General features: G+C 38.9%; 1 protein-coding gene across 1 annotated transcript in view; it reads left to right on the top strand.

The window, feature by feature from the left end:
- Positions 1-22,889, top strand: part of LOC104065221 (von Willebrand factor D and EGF domain-containing protein) — a 181,023-nt gene that overhangs the window by 142,734 nt on the left and 15,400 nt on the right. Inside the window, exons 22-27 of the mRNA XM_054070274.1 lie at positions 37-132; positions 921-1,016; positions 3,922-4,017; positions 5,576-5,671; positions 20,576-20,671; positions 21,826-21,921. Of these exons, the coding sequence (XP_053926249.1) occupies positions 37-132; positions 921-1,016; positions 3,922-4,017; positions 5,576-5,671; positions 20,576-20,671; positions 21,826-21,921 (576 nt within the window). The remainder of the gene's footprint in view (positions 1-36; positions 133-920; positions 1,017-3,921; positions 4,018-5,575; positions 5,672-20,575; positions 20,672-21,825; positions 21,922-22,889) is intronic.

Raw genomic sequence — 22,889 nt, forward strand, 5'->3', positions numbered from 1 at the left:
TTAACTGTATTTTTTTCTCATGTTTTATTCTTGCAGCACAGTGTGATCCACCGTGTGAGCATGGAGGAACTTGTCTGCCTCAAAATACTTGTTCTTGTGCTTACGGATTTGTTGGTCCTCGATGTGAAACAAGTATGTATGAGCTCATTCAGGTCTTGTTCTTTGTTACATGTTTGAATTTACAGAAAATTAGAATACAAGAAGAGCCTTTTATTTTTCTATGTTTCCCCTTAAAAATGATGATTGAATACAGCAAGGAAATGAAAATATAATCTATTGAGGTAATACAGTAACTGAACTATTTCAGAGCACATATTTACCAGCAGCATACTTATAGTATGTAAAAATACGCACATCTACATCAACATTTTCTACACAAAAGTGCTTCTGGAAAAACAAAGAACCAAAACCTCCGTGATATTTATAGTAACATTTATGAAATTCAAGGTTGTCTGAGAGAATACAGTAGTATTAATTTTCAAAACACAGAAAGACAACCATACCTATTAGGAGTCAAGTTATTGTGCAACACAGGTTAGAAAAGATGTTTAATATACAGAACATCTGGGGGAAAAAAATCAGCCTTCAAATGCTTTTATATTATCTGAATGGTGAAACATATGCGGTTTCATTATTACAGTCCTCGCTGCTTATTTAAATATCAAGTTGCCCTTGACAGGAATATAATTTTATCTCTGAACCAAGGTAGATGGAATACTTAAAAAGCAAAGAATTTTAGACTCCAGACTTCTGATGAAAAGAATGGGTAGAAAAGAGAAAGAAAACCAGGGAAAAGGACAGACTGATCCCTCAGTTTTCTTCTTGAACTAATAGCATCATTTATTTCACTAAGAGACCAGGTTTAGGATCTGCATTGATGTTACTGGTAATAGATTTTGATCCCTTGTGTCGTTTTCCAGTGGTGTGCAACAGACACTGTCACAATGGTGGGATCTGTGTGTCCCCCGATGAGTGCAAATGCAGAAACGGATGGAGCAGCCCTTCTTGCGAAACAGGTAAGTGAGTACAAAGGACTGGTCTCTCATTTCTTTTGCTGCCTGAAAGCAATGCGATTCCAACAATTCTGCAATCAGAGTGGGATTTGCTTAAAGGATTAAAATATAAGAACAGGAAATTTAGTAAAGGGCAAAACCTTGTAAGGCTTTGAGTTTATATAAATATTCGTAGGTTCACACCTTTATCTAAATATCAGGATCCCATAGATGAAACCCACAAATAAAACTTTTTTTGCAGGTTTTTTTTCTTAAGCTCATGTCATTCTGGAGTTTCTTATCAACATGCACAAAACCTAAAATAAATCTATTAACTCTGTTCATCATTTCAGAAGTTAAAACCTTCCTGATGCTTGGTAGCTTCTGCAAATGAGAATAATTCTCACTGGAGACTTTGGAGATACACTTACCGCGGACCTAAATCTCATTCTTTGTTGGTCTTGTTCAAGGAGAGTCTGAACAATGAGCCTTGTCCGACACCTGCAGTGGCAGAGATGAGGGCAAGGCAACTGCTCTCTCTTTGAGAAAATTCCGGTTTTCATTGCTTTTAACCGCACACATTTCTTTCAAGATATGGTGATGGGGTAGAAAGAAGAAAGGTTTGGCTTTTGGTGGTTTTTACCAGTATGCAGTCAAATCTGAACTTAAAAGTACAGTTTATGGAGACAGGAATAGGTGGCCAGATTATGTTACAATAAGAACACGAGCAAGCAATTGTGATTTCTGGTGCTAAGTTAGCAACTAGGTATTGCACAGTATTTTGAATTATATATTGTATTTCTAATATTGCATATTCTAAGGAAGAAAAGTGGCTATAGAAGAGTAAGCTGTCAGAAACTGAGACAGGCTACTCAGAGTTTTGTGGTCCAGTTCTTGGATTCAGTTTCACCATTCCAGAAGACGGCTTCTGACTGTTCAGGGAAAAGCAAAAGCTAGTTTGCAAGGAGAACGTAAATACTCTTCCTCTAACATTAACCATCCTGCTGCTACCAGCATTCAGGCTGCTCCTCCTGCATTTCATACCCGCAGACAACCTGCAAAGGCATCCACAGAATTGTGCGTGCTCAGGGAAAAGCCACCTCCGCCCATCAGTACAAAATGACAAGGTGACGATTGGAACTAGGTACCTATTTTTAGTCAGGACTTAAGAGTTTTCAACCCTGTTTTGAACAGATACAGCCCTTCCTCTCAGGGCCTAAGTGCTAAAAGTTGAGGTACATATTTTTCCTCTGAAGGCACAGTAACTGCAGCACTCACCTGGGACAAGGCATGCAAATAATGAAATAGGAAAAGAAGCAAGAATGAGGAGTACCATAATCAGTGCCAAACCTCGAGGCTACAGAGGCACTCTGCCTCTGCCATACTGAATATTAAATGACTAAGACACCTTCAGCCTGCATTACCTTTCCTGGAAGGTGGGAGATGTCATTTTAACCCTCATCTTCCTGTAAGCCTTGGAATGACAGACCTATTGAGGACGTGAATTAACCCTTCGAGATCCACAGTAAGGGACTGGGACTGCCACCAGCTGTTCTAGTCCCCACTATCTCCTCTTTTTCCTGACAGAGATTACTCTCCTCGAGTTCTGCAAATTTATTTTCAGGTGGCTTTGAACAGGATTATTCCAAAAGGAGGACAAGCAAAAGCAGCAGAAGCGGTAATTTCCAGCCCACAATTACAGCAGCAGGATTTGTTTGTCTGCCAATACATTATGTGAAAGACTATCAGGCTCACCTCTCCAGCACTGTTTTGTGTGCATTACACAGAGAATTTTGTGGATACTGTTGGGGTTTCCTGCCTCAAGTGATATGATAGAATTCTCTGGATGAACACAGATACAGAGCCAAAATGAAAAAGGGACTTACGGAACTTTACCAATGGAAATATAAACACTAACAGAGTGTAGGCATCTGTGAACTAGCTCAGACAATGAAGCAACTAATCCAAATTCACCATTAAGAACGAATGAAGTCCATTTTGACTTCATAAGTGATTGCTGCTAAGTCAGAAAAGCCTTTCATCTAGACTACAATTTCACTTTTGTCTTTTTCCAAATTGCCATTTTATTTCTCTTTTAGCTTATCTGATACATGTTAGTAACCCTTAATTTATTTAAGTTTAAATGTATTTAATTTATTTAGTGGACTATTCTGTGAGATACTGAAAGACAAAGGGAATAGAATTGTTTTAAAGTGTCACTGCTTTACCATGAAAACTTTATCAGATTCCTTATTCTTCACGCAGTGACTTCTCTACTAAACTGATTTGCAATTCTAATACCATTTTTTTCAACAGTGGGTGCTCGCCACACGGAAATATGCAAGACAGCTTTTGATGCATACTGCCTGTTATATCATCTACAGTAATAACAGATAAATAAAGAGGCAAAAGAAGCTCAGACAGCATCTTTGTTGGTGGTGTCGGAAACAATATGTTGCAGGAACTGGCATTTAAATGAGGCAGAACAAATGGAGTTTTGCAGTACATACCTATCCAGCTTCATGGAAATGCCATGATGCTCTGCCGAACTCAGACAAAGCAACAACTGGTTAATATCTCCAGGCTACTCGGGCTGTGTGCAATGTGACCACATTTTACTAATCTGGGATGGTATTTGGTGAGGCTGCTAGAGTAGAAGCAAATGAACTGTGCAAAGCAAAGGAAGGCATTAGAAATAAACTATTAAGTTGTATTTTATTTCAACCCCTAAGCTTTGCTAAAACACCATCAATATGCTCCCAGTGTGTTGACTATGAATAAACGCCACAGCACAACTGACCAACAAGGATTGTGTGAAACATATCACAATATTACTAGAAATGATTATTCTAATGACATGTGCAGCAGCAAAAGAGTGATTACTCAAAATTATAAGGTATTCATGGAGTTATCTTAAATTCGCATACAGCTGTGTGCAATCCCGTGTGCTTGAACGGAGGAGTTTGTGTACGGCCAAATATGTGTACGTGTCCTTATGGTTTCTACGGGCCACAGTGCCAGAGAGGTAAGAAAGTTCTATTTATCATTTTGATAAAGGATCCAGGCTTAAAATATAAACAGCAGCCTATGTCATTGCCTGCCCCCACATGAATTATATCCAGAGATTTCACTTGTCATAACTCCCTGTGTGAGCCTTGGATGTTATAGTCTGTCATAAATCCACATTATATTGTTCTTAACGGTATTTTGAAGGAGTAAGCACTTATTTATGATATCATTTATGGTAACTAAAGAATTAATCTAAAACTATTTGAAGTCTGTGATACCACTAATTAGCAACTATTCAATAAAATGTTAAAATATGGCTCTACTTTGTTCATCTTGCGTACTCTATAGTATGTACTATAATGTGTTTCAGAGCCAGATGATAATTTATCTTCAAATGGAGCTCAGAATATCACCTATTTGGCCATCCTAGAGCATGGTGGGTGGAACACTTCTTTAAGACTTCTTCAGATCCCTGCTCAAAGATCTGATCTGATATCAGTCTGCCTGACATAGATCAGGACATAATTTTGAATCTTTGTCCTAAAGGGAAGAGCTCTAGACTGAAGCTAAGAGTACCTTGGGCTTCTTGTTCTCTTTGTGCTGCAGAAGTCAAATTAATGAATATTTTAACTACCCATTAGCACAGGCAGAATAGATATGAAGAGAAACCCATGCTTAGGGCTTAAATGGCTAGAAGATTCCTCTACATATACTACATGCTTTTCATTTTTTTTTTTTTAGCTCAAATAACCCCTCCTGAATCGGGGAATATAAACACACTCATTACCAAACCTAGACTATTTAAAAATTAAAAGTTCTTTTCTCTTTCTCTCTCTCGTTTGTTTCCCTGGAGTTCCTAGATGAATGTAATCCCAATGCATATTTTTGCAAGTGAATGATTCACATACAAATATCTAATTGCGAATGGAACTTGCTGGAAGCTCTTTGTTTTTGTGATGTTGGGAGTGAAGGAGAGAGTGAAAATGATAGAGACTCTGTAATCTGATGATCTTTCTCCGGGGATTAACATGGAAGGTGGTTTTCAACATCTAGGTGATTTGGAATTTTTATCCTTAATTGCTGTGGTTTACCAGAACTAAAACTTGCAAATAAATACACAAAGGTTATGGAGAGAGAGAAGATGCATGCTAAAAAAACCCGAAGCTATTCTTTCTGCTTCATTGAGAAAGACGGAAGAAACAATGCCAAAACGAAGTTAGCAGATATCAAACACTGATCTATATTTCAAGGGCAGAAGCTTTTGAAGAAGTGAGAGTTAAAGACCTAAGAGATTCTGAGGGATATTCCCACTATTTAATGGCAAGCATCTAACAGAGGCACTTAGGTGCCAGGAGCCTTGTCCCACATTCCTTCCACAAACAAGAGAGAATGAGGATCTCCATCTAAGCATTTGTCCAAACCACCCTTTGGAGAGACATCTTTCCTACCCCAACTAAAAGAAAAGCTTCTGCAGACTGGTTTCCCAGCACAGGCACCTAAATAAAGAATCTATTTAGGCAATGTTGATGCCTGTGTGATTTCAGTGCACAAAACTTTTGCTTTCCTTTCACTAGCTGTTTGCATCCCCCCTTGTAAGAACGGAGGTCACTGTATTCGAACCAATGTGTGCTCCTGTACTGAAGGCTATACTGGAAGAAGGTGTCAGAAAAGTAAGTTACGAACTTCCCTTTGCTTTCCAGTTTTCTCTGATTCATACACAATTTTTTTCCCTTTTGTGCATGTTCAACAGAATGTTTAGTCTGGATTTATGCCATGCTCTCCTATATTTCTATCAGAGCCTGTATAGCACTACTATATGTCTAAAAGCAACCTGTTGATTTTAATAACCAACTTGTTAATTAGAATAACATTAAGTCAGGTCAACGATGGGAGTAGAGCGTTTTGGTAGAGTCTCTCTAAATATTTCAAGCAGTCAGAATGAGTAATGCTCTTGTTTGGAGATGAATTTATTACTTTGCATTAAAGACTTTTTTAGGAAAAGCTTAAAGCCGAAGGCAAAGCTGCCGACTGAAATCCTTAAAAATATTAGAACATCATACTTCTAGATCTGTTAAGACCATCAGTTAATAACGCTTCAGCTTTGCCTTTGTTCTTGTCACTGAAAACTCCCTTTTCAGCTCAGCATTGGTGTTCATGTTAGGTTCTTCTAGGGAAATAGGTTATTTGGGCACTTCTACAGACTCTAATGTTCAACAATGTCTTTCACCCAGAGAGTTTAGGGTATGTATGCGAAAACTCCTTTTTTGTGGTTTGTTTTTATTTTTTCTTAACCAGTTTGAAATTGGCAAAAGGGGAGCTGTGAAAACAACCATTCTTGGCAGGAAGAATATGTACGTTTCCAGAGCACTTTATGTCTCTCACACACAGAGGAAAAAAAGCTAGTAAAAAATTCCTTCCAGCAACAAAAGCCCTCTCAATCCCCATAGTAGAGCTCTCCCTTCCTTTCAGCAGGGAGAATCACGATGCACAGTTCTGCCTGGTTGCAAAGTACACAATTGAATAGTCTGTTCTGGCAGGAACAAGCTGGAGGGAAGAAAAGAGGAAAAAACCTTATGTTTGGTATCTTGTTTTTGAGGTTAGAGAACATTAGAAAAGTGTTTCCAGCTTTAAACGCGCTGCCACATCTCCAGACAGATCAAAGGAAAACGAGATGATTATGATTGCAGTCTAGCAAAGCACCCCCCTAAATTCTCCAGCTGCTACCAACCCACAGCCTCTTTCTTTCCACTTTCAAAAAGACTGCGAGGTTTTGTTGCCCATCTTCATATAATCTTTTGTAAAAAAGTTTTTCTGATGTGATGAAAATATTTTTGTTCTGTCCAACCTCAGGCTCCGTGCTACTTCAATAACCACTATTTAGTCTGTTTTATTTAGCCTAGTGTTATAAACTTAAAGAAAGGAGCCGTGTCTGTGATGAATGAAGAGAAACATGATTAAGTAGAAGGCAAATACTACTATTTGCGTACTCTGACTTGCCACTGACTGTTAATAAGTAAAAAATGTGGAGTAGCGTTTCTTTTTTCTTGCTTAAAATCAACTGCACATAGGACAGGTATCATGGTCCATAGAAAGACATAGATTATTCACAAGCTTGTCACAAGGAGCGATTGCTGTTAGAGTTGTGTGTCTTATCTTTGCTGTCATATGAAATAGCTTGTCTCTCCTCTGCCAGAGGATCCAGATTTTCCCTTTTCTCTGGAGCAAAGAATTGCAGGGCATACAGCAGAACTAAGCATCCCTACCCCAGCAAACAAAATGGAGAAAACTAACGCTCCCATCAGCTAAAGAATGCTCTCATTCCCATACATATCAGAGTTCAAATGCAAAAGGCACTTCATGTTTTTTTTTCAGGCATGATTTTATATCGTTTTCTATCAGGCATTGACTTGATTGCTGGGTCTGCTGATACACTTGACTTACACTTGAAAGCTAGGAGTAAATACATAAACACATGCTCATAACTCATTTACACATAAACAAATGAAAAAGTGGAAAATAAATTCCTAGAATGAAGAAGTTCCGCTAACCAGCCCCTTTTTTTCTTAAATGAAATGTATTAAAAGTACTACAATAACCATTTGACATCATAAAAAGATCTAATATATCACGTAGCTCATTTTGTCACATTTGCAGTGTCACTAGGGTAATATATATGTATCCATACATCTATCAAATTAATTTTGATAATCCTGCAGCTGTTTGGGCTTCTGGCTCTGTAGAGGTGAGACCAGACCCACAGGCTGCATGCCAGCTGGAAGGTGATCCATACAGTGCTTCCGCTAACCTTCCTGGAAAGGGTATGGCAAGAAGGAGATGAGGGGTAATGGTTATAAGCTGAAAGTGGAGGGATTTAGATTAGATATTAGGAAGAAATTTTTCACTCTAAGGGTGGTGAAACACTGACACAGGTTGCCCAGAGAAGCCATGGATGCCCCATCCCTGGAGGTGTTCAAGACAAGGTTGGACAAGGCTTTGAGCAGCCTGAGCCAGTGGGACGTCTCTGTCCACAGCAGAGTAGATGGAACTGGATAATTTTTGAGATCCCTCCCAACTCAAACCATTCTATAATACGATTCTATGACAAGAGGGAATCAGAAAAAAAACACAGTAGATTTCCACTTCACGGAGTGGGGATTTTTTCTGGATTTGAGCATTTTTTTCTTTACCTGTAAGGACCTCCTGTAACCCAGCTGTGCCCTGAGTTACACGGGGTATTACAGCTTGCACAGAGTGTAATGTCCTTGCACAAAGAGTCAGGAAAAGAAATACATACACAACAACAGAAAAACTCTAATTAAATACAAAATTTACTGGAATTTCAATAGTGCAACAACTCCCATTTGCAAATCACCAAGAAAATGTACCACATTTTCAAAGGAACTGCCAGAGCTGAACTTGTGGACCAAATCAAAGCCTGGTTGTGTCTAACACGTTGATGCCAAGCTACCCTACACCAAGGAATAGACAGCTGGCTTAGCCAAAAGGAGGAATGTGATGATTCTGAGAAAAACAATTCTTTGTAAGGAGATCTATCATTATTTTAGTTGTTCTTCACTCTCTGACTATGAGTTTTCATTTTCCTTAAGTCTTTTTACACTTCTAGCAGAGTTTCAGAAACCTCTGACAGCGAATCATCTTTACTATGTACTGACACTGAGTCTCTAATCTTAGAAATTTTGGTCAGATTTATTGCCTGCCGAATAAAACCTATCAAGACAGAGTGAATAAACTTAACATTAAGAAAGACAAGTCTGAAGAAATTTCCTACTCATGTATTAAATGCAGAGCAGCCTCTTGACTTTAGTTTGTGAGAATATTTGTGGGTCACAAAAACTGAGAAACAGTCTTTTCAGAAACAGTGTTCTGAACAAAAACATTGCCTTTCTGAACCTGTGGTGAATGCTTGAAATTGGCAGTCTTTTCAATTTTGCCATTGTTTATACACAGCAGTACACAGGTTTTGCACACTTATGTCTGAAACCTGCTACTAATGATATGAATTGCACCAGTAAACCTTAGATTTCAGCTTTAATATTCTCCAACGCAGAGTTCAAGCAAGGGGAAAATTCCCTGCCATGCACAGCCCTGGTTACAGCAGGGGTGTTACAGTTTCCAAGATCATGGTACCATAACACACTTCTGGATGATCCCTTTGACCGAGCTACATGGAGTCAGGGAAAACAGAAACATTTGGATGCCTATCCTGGAGAGAATTCAGACATTAGGCTTGTTCCTAAAGTGTGAAGCCAAGTGTCTTGCAACTCAGACGTAAGTAGCAGCCGGTCAAGTGGGACATACATTTGTCCTTGTGATAAGTCAACATAATACGGATAATAACAGTTGTGGGTGTCTCTCCAGTAATTAATGTTCAAAAGTACATCTTTCAGCTTAACAAACATCATTACAAAGGCACCTTATATCTGTAAATGAAACAACAGAATAAAGAATTCACACACTAGAAACAAATTGCCTATCTGTCATGATAACAGCTTTAAGATTTTTTGAGGGAGAAACAGTATTTAGGGGCAAAGATAAAAATAAGTCCAATAAGTTTTTTGGTCACTTACCCCTTGGATATTTTGGCATTTTTTCCACTGCTGTTAGACATTTCTCTGTCCTTCTTAGCATCTCAACTGCATGGACAGAGAAACAAAGGCTTCCGTTTGCTTTTGCCAGCATCAGATTCTCAGTTGAAGGAGATAATTAAAACTTAAAATCATGGCAGCCAATCAAAGACAGGTTATTCCTAAAATGAACCCAGACATTATTGGTTTTTGTTAAATAGATAGCAACATGCTTTAGGATTTTCACTTCAATCCCTATACATTTTGGCGTTTCTTATACTCTCTGCCTGACAGCCAAAACCACGCAGGACAGAGTGGCATCACGACACCTTTGCCACTCGGGCTTACTCTTCTTTGCATCCTTAGCGTACAGGGAAAGGCATTCAGCCTGAAAGTTTGTGTTTGTTTCATACATAAATAAACATCAACTCAAAAAAAAAGTGCAAATCAACCGATTGGCTGCCAGCTGAAACATAAGGCTTTGCCTGATATGTTCACTGATAAATAACGGCCCGGTGATTACGCAAAGCAGCGCCCACACCCAGGACGTGCAGGTGTCAGAGCTGACAGCGAAATGGATGCTTATGCCTCAGCAATTGTACAATCTTGTATCCTCACTTGGTTACACATTGTTTTCGGTATAATCAGTCTTGTTGAGCGGGAAGAGGAAAAACGCTGCCAGTACCTCAAAATAACACATATTTCTGGATCAACTTAGCATCAAACAAACATATTCTACATTAACAGTATAGAAAAGCTATTTGTGTGTGGGTTTAAATTGCCTTTTGAAAAAAATGCATAGCTGGGATATCTTTCCTGTTCATGAAGCTTTAAAGTGGAGTTCACACTGATTTCTACTACATTCATACAAAAATCTACACAGAAAGCAGATTAGATTTCATTTATTTACTACACTTCTTTTCATAGGACTGCTTTATAAACAACAAGCTAATAAAAGCCAAGTTTACTTTACTTATGAAGGGCTGAAGTAAAGAGAAGGCAATTAAAATGAGGGATTCATGGGACCACACGTTTATCCTTTCTCCACTGTTACTTGCTTCTAGTGAGTTTCTCTCTGTGTAAAAAAGCAAGCCATAGCTCCCTCTGGAGCTCATCAGCAAGCAAAGGTCATAGGAGAGCAGTGCTGAACATCCTTCTCCTCCTTTCTCCAGAATACTGAGCACTCTTGTAGCCTGACCCTGGCCTCTCTTACGGCTCATGCCTTCTTGCCTCTCGTCTCGCAGCTGCCTGGCTGGAGTTTATACACGTTTTAAAACAGAGACCGTGTTTCTGCATGCACCTATTTTATTGTGCCAGGTCGAATCCTGCCGACATTGTATCACATCAATCACCACACTGACATTGGGACTTTGCAGACTGGATCTCAAAGTCAGTAGATAACTATTTCTCCATTTCAGTAATTCCTGCGGGCAGGATTTATGGCCAACACACAGTGCATGCTATAACTCATGCTCATTCTTCCAGCTCTGTTTGCTCCTCTTCCCTCCTTCCTCCTATCATGAGGACTTTACTTGCATGAGAGCTAGAGGCAAACTAATTGGAAATTCGAACACTGGGTTTCAAAGACAGCTTTTTGCTAAGCAATGTCACGTTGTGAAAGTCACTGATTTCCCATATTCCAGCATTCCCATGTAATCTTTCTGGAGATTACTGCCTTGTGAGCTGCGGAAGAGGAAGCTTTACTGCTCAACAAATTAGACTTACACTAAATTATCGTCTTGACAATGGGTTATATATTTTCTGGAATTCCTTCACTGAGTAGGAAGTTTGACCCAAGCCACCTAAAATCAGCCAGTTTGCAAACCAGAGGTCCAGCGAGGCCTCCCACACAATTGAACAGGGAACAATCCACATATCTCATCCAAACAGATGGGGTAATCATTTGTGCTAGGCGTGCTTTTTATATGCCAAGGATGGGTTTAAAGGCGACGACTATTTGTCTAAGATTTCTGGATAGCCAATTTCCTTGGGCAGTGGGTGTTCGGAAATAAGTAAACAGTTGCTCATAGCAGAGAGACTTGTAGCTTACTGCTAAGAGCATTAGTTTTGCAACAGAAGTTGAAAGATAGGCAAGTTGGCTCAAGGTTTGGTTGGTGCTCAGTCTAGAGACGCAGGAAAGAGAAACGCTGATCTCAGTTCTTATTTGATTTTCCAGCCCACATAACAGAATACCTTCATATCAGTTATCTCCTTCCTTCCTTGGGCAGGAAATATAACAGAAGATGAAGAAAAAGAGAAAATTAGGGCTACTGCTGCCTTTCTCATTCAGCTGAGCAAAATACGATCCATGCATCTTGTCTGGGGAGAGAGGAGAGAGCTCTGACTTCCCCAGCAAAGAGAGAGAGTCAAACAGGAGACAGTGACTCCAGGTACAACCTGGTTTGTGGTCTCAGAGCTGTGCTCCTCTCTGCTCGCTCTTAGAAAGGATTTGTGATAAAATCATTAATTGGCCTTTCTTCAAAGCTACATTTTGTTCACATATATGTAGGAGGTGCATTTATTTTAATAGAGGGTTTGAGCACACGCAGTCATCTAAATTTATTTTACAGGAAGAGATCGAGAATATATCTCGGTAAGAACTGTTCATATATCCCGAATAAGCCCAAAAGCCTTATGAAATTTTTATTCATTCCATAAGCAAAACATTCACAAACTACAACATGAATTTTACCAGAGTAGAGAATCTGGGGTTTCAGCCGGTATTTCTTTACTTGCATCTTAAAGGCACTAAAGAAATGTGTCAGATATACTGATGTATGTAAAGGCATACTTTAAATAAAAGAGTAAGAACGCCTTAATTACTCCAATTGTCTTTGCAGTGGACTTCTGTGTGAGGATAAGTGCCTTTTCCCACTAACGGATTAAAGAAACAATACTTGGGGGTGGAGGCTGTTTTTAATTAATATTTTTTTTTAATTTAATAAATTAAAAATGTCTCTTTAAGAAGAGGCATGAAATCCGCCACTTGAGAAGCCCAAACAACTGACAGTTCTGGAGATTAACACTGTCTGTTTATCCATAAAAAGACATTGGCAAGACAATCCTCTCCAGCACCAATTCCAAGTAAACCTTATCTTACTTTCAAAGAGAGGTAATAACAGGATGACTAACAGATGGGTGCAGTGCCAATGCAGACAGCAGTCGTCTTCTGAACCCCCTGACCAGGCTCCCACCTGAGGCTCTTGCTCTTTGGCTGAGTTATGAGCCACACCGTAGCGGTTTGTGTCTGGTCATCTTCTTGGCTTGAGACTACATTGCCCTTGCAGTTTTCTTCAGTTACCCTCCCTGTACTTCCCTTTGTCTTTGTAGACATGAAAACAAACCAAATTGCATCAAGCATAGGCAACGGCTTAGCCTGCTCAGTGCAATGAAAACACGCCTAAGTGGCAGGTCATACTGCCAGCGTAGAAGCTGCAAAAATAATCAACAGAGGAAGGCAATGTATAGGAGAATCCTCTTTCACTTTTTATTCAGGCATGACAAGAAAGCAGCTCAACAGAACAATTTATACACATGCTGGAATGGTTCACTGACCTAATAAAACACAGAATATTCTTCAATGAAGAGAAAATGTTCCCAAACCCGAGACAGTAACAAGATGAGGATATAAGCTGTGCTGAGAGTATATTTTACAATTCCCCACATTAATTGTATACTAACAATTGCAAAGATGAGAATAAAGTATAGCTATACTCTCCTTCAAATTAATAGTTTCAGACGAAACCCAATCAGTAAATGAGAAAAAGGTTTTGCCAACTATCTCGAAATCTGAGAGTACCCAGCAGAAAATTCCTCAAATATAAAAATATGCACCTGCTTATTTTGTTTATAGTGGCTTTCATTCTGAAAGATGCTGAAATATTTTGCATTTATCCCAATATGATAATGTTATATCTCTAGAAAGAGTTTCACCTGACAAGAGACAATTGGCAAAATGAAGATATGATGACCCAAATGTAAAAATATTTCAGTCTAAGGAGAGTTGAAAGTGCACTGTATTTATTGGAGTAAAATTCCCTCACTAGTTTCCCAAAATTCCTGAGGCATCAGAGTCTTGCCTACTACCAGGAAAATTTTTGGAAGTGCATATAGAGATAAGGATCCTCTTTAATTGACAGAAAACATTATTATCTGGTGAGAGTGACGTGCAAACAGCAGCACAGCACCTTACACACCAACACTCAGATCTTAGTCTAATATCTCAGTAGTTTTGCCATCCAGCATTCATGATGTTTCCCATTTTTTTCCTAAAGTAACATCCAAATTAGATTTACTTCCTTCTTTAATGACTCTAAAAGGTCCCATAGGTATACCCATCAGAATGAAGACAGGACACAACCAGGCAAAATACTGGCATTGCACTGCTGTCTATATGGTCTGCAATTTTTCAGACTGCTTTTTCTTCTGAAATGCGTGCTAGGTCATGCAAACTAAGTCATTTTGCTAGAGCCATGTGGTAAAGTGAATATATTATAAATGCAAACTGTCACCACACCCATCACAATTACATTTACAGCTCCCTCTGTGTCTTGTAGTAATTTGTTCTCCTGCACTGCATCCCTCAGAGGTTTCTACCAGATTATTTTTATTATTCAGAAAGGTAATTTATTGAAGAAGTGCTTTGCATCTCTGTCAGAGATATGTGAAGCGACAAATAGGAATGAGCAAACCTCAAAATGATTGGTAGCTTGACATGGATAGGGATCCAAATTTTAGAAGAACCTCACACAAAAACTGCCAACATTTTCATTGCATGCAAATATTCCTTCTTCTCAAAATTTAATCTGTGGTTGTAATTACTGACATTTAGTGGATCACACACCTGAGGTAACTCAGAGCTGGGAGAGAAAGTTATTTCTTTATTTACAAATCCAAATCAAAATAGATGAGCAGTTCCAGGGAAATCCAAGTTCTGGAACAATATATGTGCCTAAAAGTCAGCACAGGCAAAACTAGTTCCTTACTGACCTTGGAAACAGAAAAAAAAGGGATTAGAAATCACTAGTGTCCCAAATCCATAACATGTTTTTCAGAGCAGTGTGCATTTGGGACCTTCACAGCAGCAGATATATTGGTACATCCATCTCGTTAATGATCTGTTGAACATCAGTTATGCCCTGTAAAGGGGAGAGTGACATTTTTTACCTCGACTAGTTTGTGCTAGAGTCAGGGCAGCAGAATCAGAACAATGGTGCCTTGTGTTAAAAACACCCTTTTCGTCCAGAATGCATTTGTTTTGCGATTCTGTTTTTCAAAGGATTAACAATCATTCAGCAAGATCAAATCTTTATTTGGAGCCTAGAAGCATCAAACCAATTGTTTCCTTACTGCAGTCAGGATAATGTTTCATTCGAGCAGCACTGCTGGCATGCATAACGCACCCAGAGAGATTGGGAACTTTCTTTCCAGTCAATCATTGAACTGTTCTATTTTGTGAAACTGCTGACCTGACCCTCCAGCTCTCGTCCTGTGAAAAAGATCAGTGGTATCCCCACATTTTAAAGCTACAATCTCAAGATTGTCCCATTCCTGGCACAGAGCATTTCCCTGGGCTTTGTGTTTTATTCAGTAGGTGATGTATATTACAAATAAACTTTGAAAAAGGACTAGAAGTGCCAGTTTTAACACAAAACCCACCGCTTTCACATCTACTGGTTTCATTTTTGTTCTCAGCTTGAGTTCTGTCATCTGTATTTTCTTGACGAGACCAGTCAGTGTTATTTTTAAACCTGTCCCATGCTCTATGTCCTTGCTGTGAAGTATCTCCCCAGCTACAGCTCCTTCTTTTTGAGAATGTCACACCAAATCAAGGTAACCACTAAGCAGAAAGGAGAAAATGAACATTAAAACTACATGTACACATATAAAAGCCCAAACTGTGACTGAACAAGTTTCCTGCTCCTCAAAAGAGCAAGAGAAAGCAAGCTGAAATATGCACTAGACCCACAGAGAAGTCAGTCCAAAACGAACTGCAGCCAGAAATAAAAGCAGTGACTGTGATTCACATATAAATGACAGCACAGGGATGGTGACTTAAAGGATATGTTGAAGTATATATCCACCAGCAGGTGTTCTTTTGACCGTATTTCCGTGTTCTTTGTCAGTAAAGCTGTAGCCTGATGCATTACCTTAGCTGGCCCACACAGATGTTACTGCTTGAGGCTATTTTCTCCCTTCCATCCAAAGGCAGAATGCATCCAGAAGCAGGTCAATTTTCTCAGCTTCTTCAGGGCATAAAAGAAAAGAAAAAGAAAAGTTGAGTTGAAAACTACATCTTCTAATCAGCATTGCAGCACGACACACTGTCTCCTCATCAGCAGCATGGCTCGGGATATGTGATGGCAGATAATTTTTGGTTCAGAAAGAAATAGTCTGTGCAGTCTCATTGTCAGGAAAGGACATCGATGTTCAGCTCTGGCAAGGCATATTCCTGAAACATTGCAGAGGATCCCTTTCTGCCAAGATTTTAGGAGCCTGGTTTAATATTCCCTGTGGTTTGACTTTCTGAGGGTGGTGATGAAGACCATCCTATTTCAACAAAATTAACTTCTCACTACTTACTATTATCTACTTCTAGCCAGAAAAGGTGTAATGAGGTACTTGCATTAAATGGTGCCTAAAAAACTTGAAAAGTATTTGTCTGATAACCCTCAGAGTCTGATGGAAATGTCTGCCCTCTTTTAATCACTGTAAACTTACCAGCAGCTCCTGCTGGCTAATACTGTAATTGTCAGAAAAAAGGGATTACTCTCAACTGCTTATAGTGGGTGCAGTCCAGCAAAGCATGCTTAACTCTGCCCTCAGTCCCTTTTGGCTTTGCTTAACAGAGACATTTTACCTAACACGCTTTATGTTTTAAGGGAAATGTTACTGTAAATCAACTGCAAGTACGGCAGGCAAGAGATGACACTGGAATTGTAGGTATCCATCCCTGATGCTACTTATTCCAAAAGGACCTACTTGATTTTACAGACAACAGTTAAGGTGGATTGGTGTTTTCTTAGAATTTAGTAATGTCTGGAAATACTTATTTGCACGAAAATTGTTCCCTTTGGCTGACAAAGCAGGAGGTCTGACTACCTTAAAGACATTAGGGTTGAAGAGTTGAGCTGTGGAGCTCCTTGGAGGTTGATAAAAAAAGTTGCAAGAAACACTTCACCGGGTCAACTCAGCCTACAGGGGATGAACTATGAAAAGGGTTGCAGGAAATTTTAAGTGATTGTTAGGTCAAAATGCATTAAAGCTATCCAGGAGAAATAGCTGCTGTATAAAACAGAAAACTTAGCAACTTGTGAATGCCTTTCAGTGCACAGAATTGTGTGCATTTTGTATGATGATCTGTGAATCACCTCGGTTTGATCTTAACTACCGCAGCTGCTTGATACCTTATCAAAATCACCCCTCACCTGAAATACAGCATGTAATCATGCTTTCGCTTTAACCTGCATTATCACCTTCAACATAAGCTTACTTTAGCTAACCTACCAGTTTGGGGAAACATAAGTTCATGGAAGCCCTTTCTAGTTTTAAGTGGTGGAGCACCGCAAAACTGAGTAACCTAATAGCATGTGTTTCAGTTCTTATTGAAAAGTGTGGAAATGGTGGTGGTGAGATCAAGGAGAGTGGGATTAAGGATTTAGAGATACATACAGGCTGCCAGCAAGCGTAGTACAGGACTCTCCCTACCTGCAGCAATATACCCTACCAAACTGCAACGAAGTAGAGATACAAACATGTTTACATCTCTGTCGTTAGGGCTAGTCCCCAAGGCAGGTGGAAAACCTATTAAACCACTGTTGTCTTTGGGTCAAGATGCCAGGCCCTTTATAAGAAGAGGGAAAAAAAGAAATGTGAGTCTTTTCAAAGTCACACCAGTGCCTGGGAGGATTACAGTAATTCGATGTGCTCTCCTAGTGCCTGATAATTTATTTAGTTTTCCTGTGAGAGGCTGTAACATTTTTGTTTGCTATTTTGAAATTGGAGCTCCTCCACAGAGGCCAAGGAGTGGGACTAGCAAGGATCAAAACTAGTTATCATCAACAAATGTTGAAGTCTGCCTGATGGGTATTGAGATAGGATTGTATTCAGGAAAGTTAAAGAAAGGGAGAACAAGGTGGAGATGTCAGACAGGAGAAAGGGACAGATAACACTGCATTTTGTTTTCATAAAGGTGCTCCTGAATTCCCTAGCAAGAAGGGAAGAGTCTGCCCTGGAAAGCAGGCAGTCAGAAGTGTCCCTCCAGTTCAGAACAGTTTTGGTACTTCTTTTAGTTCACTTTGAAGTCCTTTGAATTTATCACCTAAGCGAGGGATGCCATAAACAATTTAAGCAACTTCTTGCTATCTTTTCATAGTTAGATGTTCATTTGTAAGGCTGTTGAACTAAGAGACAAGCAGATTCAAAGCTGAAAGTTTGAACTGTCTTACTCAGACCAAAACTAGACCTCACCTGTCACTTAAAGTTTTGTTGAATTACAATTGAGTTGGAAAAAGTTCAGTTGTAAACAAACAGAAAACTAGTAATTAAACAGAAAGCACACTAGTTTGACTCCTTGTAATTGAGGGAAGAGTCTGTTGCTCTACGATTTAATAGATCTATTAAAAATCAACTCAGAATATCTTAAAATTAAATTGTTTGTATAAGGTGAAATGTACACAGAAAATGTAAGGGCAAAGAAGAGGATGAATCCTCATTTTAGTAAGTACTACTGTGCTTCTGGTTATATTTTTCTCGGGTTTCCTTTTTTATTGTTGGTGGAGGAAGACATTGTCCAAGTTTCATATGATCTCAAACTAAAATCCCTGGGCTTCAACAGTATGATCTGGGGACAGTAGGTTTACGATGGGCATGTTATCATCTGAGAACATCACAAAAGTTAAAGTCATTTAAAATCTAGATGCCACAATCTATGGCTTGTGGTTGCCTTTTCTAAATTCTGGATCTCTAACCGGTTTTATGATTGAAATAAGAAGTCAAATACAACACAACAGAAGATTGTAGGTCAGAAGTCTGTTAGCGGAGATATGAGATCAAAAAGGGGAGAAAAAGGGAGAGGGAAAATAAATGATTAATTTATTTCAGAGTTAAGGCTGCCATAACACCTTGAACTCATCTAGGTTTTAACTAGTGGATTCAACACTTTTTGATAGTTCAGCAAGAACTGTAGATCCCAGTTAAGTCTTAGTAAGCAGAGGCCAAGATTACAGCATGGATCAGGAGAAGAGGAGGAAGACGGAGAAAGAGGAGGACAGTTTAAGGGCTTGGATCCAAGCAGCCCTTATAAGCATGGGTAAATCTGACCTGCCTGAGGGCAAGTCCCCATGCTGAGGGATCTAGGAGGCTTGGCACAGAACAAAATGCAGATGTAGCAGCCAACCAAGAACAGCAATGTAGCACTGACAGCTGCCAGTGCAGCAGCATCTGCACTGAAGGAATAGACCAGGACACAGAAAGCCACAAAAGCAATATTTCAACACATCAGAGGAATAATTAGGGAATCTAAATCTACCTATCTGAAAATGCCTGATCATACCTAACAGAGGAACAGAAGTTTATTCTCCCATGACATAACAGTTGCTGGGGGGGTTGCATGTTATTTTTAAAAATCATTCCCTTTTCAAGGCTTTTTGCAGAATTCCACCTTGTCCTATAAAGGTCTGAGGGGAGGTTGTGGCAGTTTCAGAAGCCTGCACATAGTGATGGCTTGAAAATCAGTGTTGCTACAGCATTAATATTCAAGGTCTGTTCTTTCGGCTGATGTGCCAAAAGACATCACAACTTTAAGGCTAATAATGGCATGCTACGTTTTAGCTCTCAGCCCCCTCAGTGCCCGCAGAAGCAAGCAGTCTGCTCCTCGCTGAGAAAGAACTGGGTGCTCAGCAGCCACCCAGGTCCACCAGCGAGGAGGATGGCTGCTGATTACCACTGTTGCTAATGAGTCACTGGGAAATTCCATTGTGCTCACAAAGCATTAAACATGGGAGAAGCCATTTGACACAAATGAATCCTCAAACCTTCATTGTCAGATTCCTCCTGATTTGACTCATATTGCAGCCCAGCTATTTACTACATGACACAGCTTTATTGTCTTCCACTCACTATCAAATGCCTTCTTCCATGTAAAAGGCAAATTATTCCCACTTGCCACACACCAGCACTGTAATGTTTCTAAACTACATTGCCTCGGATGAGGCCTTCCTACACTAACAGTTACAGGGAAGGAGAAAGAGGAGATGAGGACTTTGGGTACCTGCTTATGGCATCCATTTATATCAAAGAAGGCTCTGATTGCAGATGTTTGTCTTGTCACAACTTTGTGGTTTTACTGTTGGATGATGTAAAACAAGAATTTTGATAAATACAAGGCTTTATCTTAAACACAATTAGATTTCTAATGAAACCTAACAAAAAATTACCTGGTTTCTTTTGGTTGAAAAGCAATCTAGCTTTCACATCTTATTTATATAGAAGAATATAGTAAAAAGGTAAGTACTTTAACAAATAATGTCGCAAAAAGGCCATGAAGGAATAGATTTTATTCTTTAAGCTTGGTTGAATGCAAAACCATTCCCAAAATAGTGTGAAACCAATCTATCCTCTTCAAGTCCTTTCTTATCCAAATGAACATCTGAGAACATGTTTTCCAATCAGGAAGTGAAAGCTCTAACAAGTATTCTGTTTGTCCACAGCTGCCACAGAAAATGTCTCGCTTGTTTTCTGAGAATTGTTCTAATTAATGTCTCTCTCATTTTTCTGGTGAGGCAGCTATTCCTGGAGCTTCCTCGAAAGAGCTTCCAGAGGATTTATGGGAGCTATCAAGCCTCTGTGTTTCAGAGTCTCAGATCCAAATTACTTTTCTGATTTTTAATTACAAGCAATTGAACCTTCCAAAAGGAAGAGAATAAGTCTCTAGTAAAGTTTTCCCTTAATTCCCAGTTCCTTTGTTCTTCCTTTGATACTTATCTGCAGGTGTCTGTGATCCGATGTGTATGAATGGAGGGAAATGTGTAAGGCCAAACGTCTGCGACTGCCCAGCTGGATGGAGAGGAAAACACTGTAATAAACGTAAGCACCTCTACTGCCCGTCAAATGGATTATTATTATTTAGGCCGGTCAACATCAATTGTAATCTTCTTCTAATATTAAAAAAACACTGCAGTAAATAGAATCTGTTCTGCTGCCTCAGCAGTTTGAAGAAAAACAGTTTTAAGTACAGGTAATACAAAATGCTATAAACATTTGATACTTGCGAAGGAAAAAAGCTGTGTAGGGGAACCCGCGTTCTGCTTTATGCGGCTGTCCGTTATACATCTTATTATGGAAAATCATTTTTATGGTATTAAACTTGAAGCATTGATTTTATGTTTTAACAGCTTCACATATTTTATTATATTTTACAGAGGAATGTCATCTATTTCAAAATACAAAACTATTTAAAGCCTGCTATAAAGCCTTCCAAACTGATAAATTCTCAAGGTCACCAGATACATTTTGGTGCATAATCTGGAGAATGATGTGTTCTTACTCTGTGACTCTACCAGACCTGACTACAGTTACATAAAAAATATAATTAAAAAAACTCTCACCCTAAAATATTTTCAAGAAATGTTTTTCCTTACATGGCTATTCATTACCATGATGTTGACAGACAAACGGAACAAATTTATACTCAAGATGACGTACTGTATGTAAACTGGATTAAAACATTGGCTTTTTACCCTTTAGATCCTGATAGCAAATATGATTTCAGAACCAGTGTTTTGAAATTATAATATTAATAATTTATTCAGAAATTCTGAAGGAATATGTGTCTCTCACACAGATACATCAAAACATATATTAACTCTTTCAGGATCTCTGAAGAAACAGTATAGACAATAAAGATATCAAACTTTATTATGAGAACATATTTATTTATAACAGAGAACACATATTATGTATATAACATATAAACATAACACATGGAAAGTATTCTTAGCTGATGGCAAGCTGAGTATTAGAAGTAGCAAAGCTACCAGAAGACAGTTATCAAGGATAAATTTCTCAAGAAGCAAATATCGAAGAATCTTGAATGCTGATTATCTGATTAATAAAACACATTCACTTCTTCAGAAATCAGCCATATGGAATAAAATGTACCAGGTCAGCTTTCAGGCAGATCTTTAACATCCAGATATATGGTGTGCAACATCTCATTTATTTCATGTCAATCTGTTCAGCTGTTTGCCTGCAGAAATGTCTGAACGGTGGAGAATGTGTAGGTCCAAACATCTGCGAGTGCTCTGGAGGATGGGTAGGAATGCTGTGCCAGATCTGTAAGTGCTACTTTAATTACTAAAGTTTTGTAGCCATGCACGTTGCACCAGAGATTTTTACACATTAGATTTTCTACTATGTGTGTATTATGTTGGGTTTACATTTCGACTCAATGATCTCAAAGGTATTTTCCAACCTCAATGATTGTATGATTCTATTATACGTAAAAGTCAAACGTGACATGATTAGCACCTACATTCTGCCTCTCGTTTGTCAGAACTGTCTTTTGCTTCCAGTAAAACTACTACTTTCCAAGACATTTCTGGATTAAGCATCAGCGTGAGAAAGAGATCTTATTCATCTTTTGTTCATGTGGATGCTGAGCTTAACCTGTCAGACAAAATTAGTAGTCTTTAAATTAAATAGTTTGAAATACAAGGTTAAAATGAGGGGTCAGGGGCAAAAGACAATGGAGTAGTCCATTCTGTGTACCTAAAGGGCATTAAGCACAGAAAGAAATTCTACATATCTGCTAACCTAAGAGGTCAACCCTGTAAAAGCTACATGTCCTCCAGACTGACCACGGAGATGGCTGTGGGAGTATTTGCATGTGGAAGGACTGGAAGAGCCGCAATAGAAAGAGACCTGTTATTGCCTATTACATACAGGGTCACTTCAGTTTATGTATGTTATTAGCTTTACAGGAAAAGGGCATGAGGAAAATATCAAGGCATTATCCCCTTTAAAGGGCAATTCTTCTTTCCTCTCACACTCGCAGAGCATAATTACTTATGGAAATCTTTTGTCAGTTAAATCCCAGTGGCTGTGTAATTGTTTCTTCGTGCCAGCTGTCTTCTAGTTCAAACATGGTAATGTTTAAAGTTATTTATTAGTTGATGAGATATACTTGACTGAGTTTATTAAATAAATAAGCAAATCCTGCTTGTTCCTGTGAAAGGCAAGTAAGAGTTGCTATCATTAATGATTTCTGCTGTCCTATGGAGCCTAGGCAATATTTTATATATCT

Source organism: Cuculus canorus, chromosome 6, assembly GCF_017976375.1.
Source record: "Cuculus canorus isolate bCucCan1 chromosome 6, bCucCan1.pri, whole genome shotgun sequence".
In the NCBI taxonomy this organism is placed as follows: domain Eukaryota; kingdom Metazoa; phylum Chordata; class Aves; order Cuculiformes; family Cuculidae; genus Cuculus; species Cuculus canorus.